At 32.9% G+C, this 4,779-nt stretch overlaps 1 protein-coding gene across 1 annotated transcript; it reads left to right on the top strand.

Annotated features, from left to right (window-relative positions):
* LOC124834711 (uncharacterized) lies at positions 1-896 on the top strand. The gene is made up of 2 exons (XM_047309477.2): positions 1-374; positions 556-896. The coding sequence occupies exons 1-2, from the start codon at positions 86-88 to the stop codon at positions 714-716; spliced, it is 450 nt and encodes a 149-aa protein (XP_047165433.1). The 5' UTR covers positions 1-85; the 3' UTR covers positions 717-896.
* The last annotated feature ends 3,883 nt before the right edge of the window (positions 897-4,779 follow it).

The raw sequence follows: 4,779 nt of genomic DNA, 5'->3' as shown, positions 1-4,779 counted from the left end.
CAATTTCAATGGTTGTGTTGTGTGTTAGATATTTGGGGTGAGTGAAGAAGCAGTTTCAATTTCCATTTCCCATTTTCAATTTCAAATGCTTTCATCCATGCAACTTCTTTGCTTCTACCAGCCGCCACCATCGTCACTGTTTGTTGTGCACAAAAATGGAGACATTTTCAAGGACAAGAGGTTCATCACAAACCCTTCTTTTTCTTCCTCTTCTTGTTTTGGGATTGTTCGTGCATCACTGAAGGAAGATTCACAGTCACAGCAATATGAGGTAGAGCCAGAAAAAGCCAGAGAAGCACTCAAAAAGCTTGACGAACAAATGCAATCTCTCTCTAGTAAAAAACAACCCTCCAATGCTTCAAAACTCAACAAGAGTACTCTCTCTCACTTATTTTCTTCTTTATCCTCAATCCATGATTCTTTTTCTGCTTTGGAATTTTCAGTGATTGATTATATATATTATATTATTTCCGGTGACCCCATGAGAAAAAAATTTTAAATTTAAGTTAGGCTTCTGATTCTCAACCTGCATATTTTTCATTCAACCTTCTGCAGTTTCAGAAATGAAGCTTCCCACAGAGCAGCGCATTGACAAAGACAAGCTAGAAATTTCAGACTCATTTCTTGGAAGTGTAGCTGGTGTTCTGATTCTCTTCACTATATTCTATAATGTACTATTTTATACAGTAATTAAGCCTTCCATTGATGGTTCATGACATGTCCATGTATGGCTGGTGCTGGTGTGTGTATACATAGAAAAAGTAGAAGAGAAAAGCATAAACCTTTATATATGTATATGTATGTGAAGTGTAGAGTTGGAGTGTATCAGTCTTCTGAAGATTAGAGATTCAGAACTTGGATGTCACTTTGGAAGAAATCATCACTGTTTCATCTCACTTTGAGTTTTCTACAGCATTTACACACCATGTTCTAAGCCTCAAGTTAGATATTTATCCTATATACTTATTGGTAGTTATCAAGTGGTTGGCCCAGAAACATTTCACAAAATAGCATTCTTTTGGAGTTTTAGAAAAATGTTCCAGAAAATAAATATAAAGTGCAGATTTCGTTTCAAAGTCAATTCAGATAAGATCGTCAAAATAATATCTCAATTTAGATAAGATCGTTAATATAACATCACATTTAAACTATATTTACTAAAACAAAATATTACAAATATATAATAATATAAGCAAATAGACCATCCACTAAAATAAAACATAGATCAATTCAATAATTTTCTTTTACATCGAGAAACTGCTCCGTCATCTCTCTTCGTGAAATATCTTTAATTCACCAAAAAATAATAATCATCTTAACACAAATCACACTACGCGAAGGTAAATTAGTTTACAAAAAGATATTATATATATATATATATATATATATATATATATATATATATATATATATATATATATATATAACATATAATTCAAGTCATAAGTCATTTATCAAATACACACGATTTACAAAAAAAAATATTATAAAAGACTTATTCGAATATCTTCTATCCATAAGGTTAATTTTATACTATCATAAGAACACATTGTTTTTTAGACCAGCATCTCATATTAATCTTAACCCTTTAACCATTATCCGGATATAGCATCTCATATTAATCTTAACCCTTTAACCATTATCCGGATAACCTTTAAACTTGGACTCCCATATATAGATGCATACGCAACCAATGGAACTTTTCCATGGAATTCCATCAAGTGCCAAAATAACTTTCTAATCATGAATACATCCAATATTACCATACAAATCAACCCTTCACACCAAAACATACAACAACATTGTTTCAAAAACCATTCATCATTTACTATATAAGCAACATGCATTATTGACATTTTACATCACATCTTTCGGATAAAGTACACACACAAACACACAGATAAAACACACACACAGATAAAGCACACACACATAAGTAAAGTGCACACACAAAAATAAAGATCACACAAAAATACACACAAACATAAACACACACATACAAACACAAACACACAGAGAATTAGAGAGACAGACACATACACTAACATAAACACATATACACACAAACAAAGATACACACAAACAAAAACATAAAAGCAGACACACATACACAAAGATAAACACAGGCTAACAGAATCACACACACAAACACAAATAAACACACTCACCCATACACATAGACACAAACAATCAAACAAACACGCATATACACGTAGAAACACGCAATCACAAATACACACACAAACACATACACACACACACGCAAACACACAACAACAAGCAACCACACATAGACACACACAGACACGGAGACAGACACACATAAATACACATCCATAAAGACACACACACAAACAGAGAAACATACACAAAAACACAGAAACATACAATTATACAAACACACACATTGAGACACAAAAATAAACACATAGACAGACACACACAAACACACACAAGTAGACACACACAAAGACACACACAAGTAGACACACACACAAAGACACACAAAGACACACACATACACACAAACACAAAGACACACACATACACACAAACAAAAAGACACACACATACACACAAACACAAAGACATAGACATACATATAAACACGTAGACACAAACACTCACCTACAATTACACAAACACAGAGAGATGAAGATAAACACATAGATACACACAAAGACATATAAAGAAATACACACACACGCAATCACAAACATAAACACACAATCACACATACACACAATGACACAACCACACCCACTCCCACAAATACACACACACATACACAAATGCAGACACACACGCACACACATATACATGCATACACACACATACATAAACATACACATACACACACAAACACGCAGACACACACACAAACACACAAACAAAGAACAATATGTATAGACCGACTTTCAAAATTCCAGCTCAAACTAACAGTTAACATAGTAGGAATAATTTTCCCAAGATTACTCAAAGCAGAAAATGGGGTGGACCAATTTTAAAAATTTCAACTCGATTTTACGGCTAATGAAGGGGGAATATTAATTTTCTCGAGATTATTCCAAACCAAAAAATGGGATGTGGCCTAAGCAAAAATTTACTTGCTTAAGCAACAATATTTGTCACTTGGGAGAGAATTTGATAGAAGTTGGGTTAAGTTGGAACATCATTCTCCTTCGGGTGTAATTTGACGCTTAGGTCAAAATGTGTCACTCGGGCCAAATTTTGGCATAGAGTACAGTGAATTTTGGCTGGAATGGGTATTATAATAAAAAGTTGAATGATTTGTTTCACTGTGTTTTAACCCACATGTTTGAACAATTGAGTTGAATTTACAATACCAAGGATGTGGTGATTGCTTAAGGCCATAGAGAAAGCGGCATAACTTACAGACTTACAAACCTTACTAAACTCTTCTAAGCAACTAAACTAGGAGGTTGCTCCATGTATACTTCTTATGCAAGATCACCATATAGAAAAACATTTTTTATATTTGATTAATGGAGAGACCAATGACAAATTACTGCCTTAGAAAAAAAAGTGAATAATAGTCATCTTAGACATTATAGAGAAAATATCACTATAGTCGAGGCTATAAACTTGATTGTACCTTTTTGCAACTAATCATACCTTGAGACGATCAATTTCACCATTAGGACAAACTTTAATAATATAAACCTATTGACACCCAACTACCTTTTTCCCAAGTGGAAGGAAAACTAACTCTTTAGTATCATGGCTTATCGCCATCTAGGATCATCAAATGTTTCCTTCACATTTTTGGGAATGGTAATGAAAGACACTAAGGATAAAAAAGAACAATAAAAAGGTGGCAAGCGATGATAACTAAAAAAATTATAAATAGGATATGAGGTTTTAGTGGATTGAGTACCTTTTATGAAAGCAAGGTGATCATGATGACTTTGACCAAGGAACAATATTTCCACACATGCATACTAAGAAAGATAATTTTTTCCATTTAATTTCTCGAAAGTAATAAAAAAACTTTTAATGAATGAGACAACAATTTTGGTGGACATTTATTTTATTAGCTTGGGCAAAGAAAACCCTAGGAGGCTTTCGTAAGGATGACTCTTGGACCTTGCCGAAATGAAGTTCTAATGGTCCAAACAAAGAGAGTAAGCTTCGACAATAAAGTTCCAACAACGGGAGGACAATGTGTAGGTGACATTCGTTTGACTACAATGGATAGAAAAGCGGTGTGTGGCAGCATGTGACGACAAACAAGCTACCAAGACTACTGGGGTTGATCATCACTTAAAGAGGCGATTGAGATTCAACGATTGTCAGAAGAAACTATGATGATCGTTAACGACAACGATGGTAGTTAACGACGAACTACGACTAATAATTTTGAATAATGTCGAATAACAACAAATAACTATAGACAACAATGACAGTAGTAAAAAATGTTAGACAAACAATGGTGGATAATGTCGACATAACATAAAGAAGAGAAACATAAATGTTCTATTTATAATAAAATGTATGATACAAGAAAGCATAGAAAACTTTAAATCTACATTTAAACACTAAAGTATAAAACTAGGTTAAGTATAAAACTAGGTATAACCGATAAATATTTCAAGTACTTTATTTCCTTGACTATACATAAATTTAATAATTATTCTAAAAAAGATAAATAGTGTTGGAGCCGATCTATCGAGCTTGTTCAAAACAAAACTTTTAAGTTTTCATTTATTATTTCTATTACTGAAAACTAAATCATAATGCAAGTTAATAATATAATTC

Source organism: Vigna umbellata, chromosome 5 (genome assembly GCF_029865625.1).
Source record: "Vigna umbellata cultivar VRB3 chromosome 5, Vumbellata_1.0, whole genome shotgun sequence".
Taxonomy (NCBI): domain Eukaryota; kingdom Viridiplantae; phylum Streptophyta; class Magnoliopsida; order Fabales; family Fabaceae; genus Vigna; species Vigna umbellata.
Note: the sequence above shows the minus strand (reverse complement) of the source record. Positions and strands in the feature narration are given on the sequence as shown.

What these genes read in the sequence shown, in the direction of transcription:
- LOC124834711 (XM_047309477.2), top strand. Translation starts at nt 86, where the DNA reads ATGCTTTCATCCATGCAACTTCTTTGCTTCTACCAGCCGCCACCATCG. An exon ending in TGCTTCAAAACTCAACAAGA is followed by an intron (nt 375 to 555) that starts GTACTCTCTCTC and finishes AACCTTCTGCAG; the next exon opens with TTTCAGAAATGAAGCTTCCC.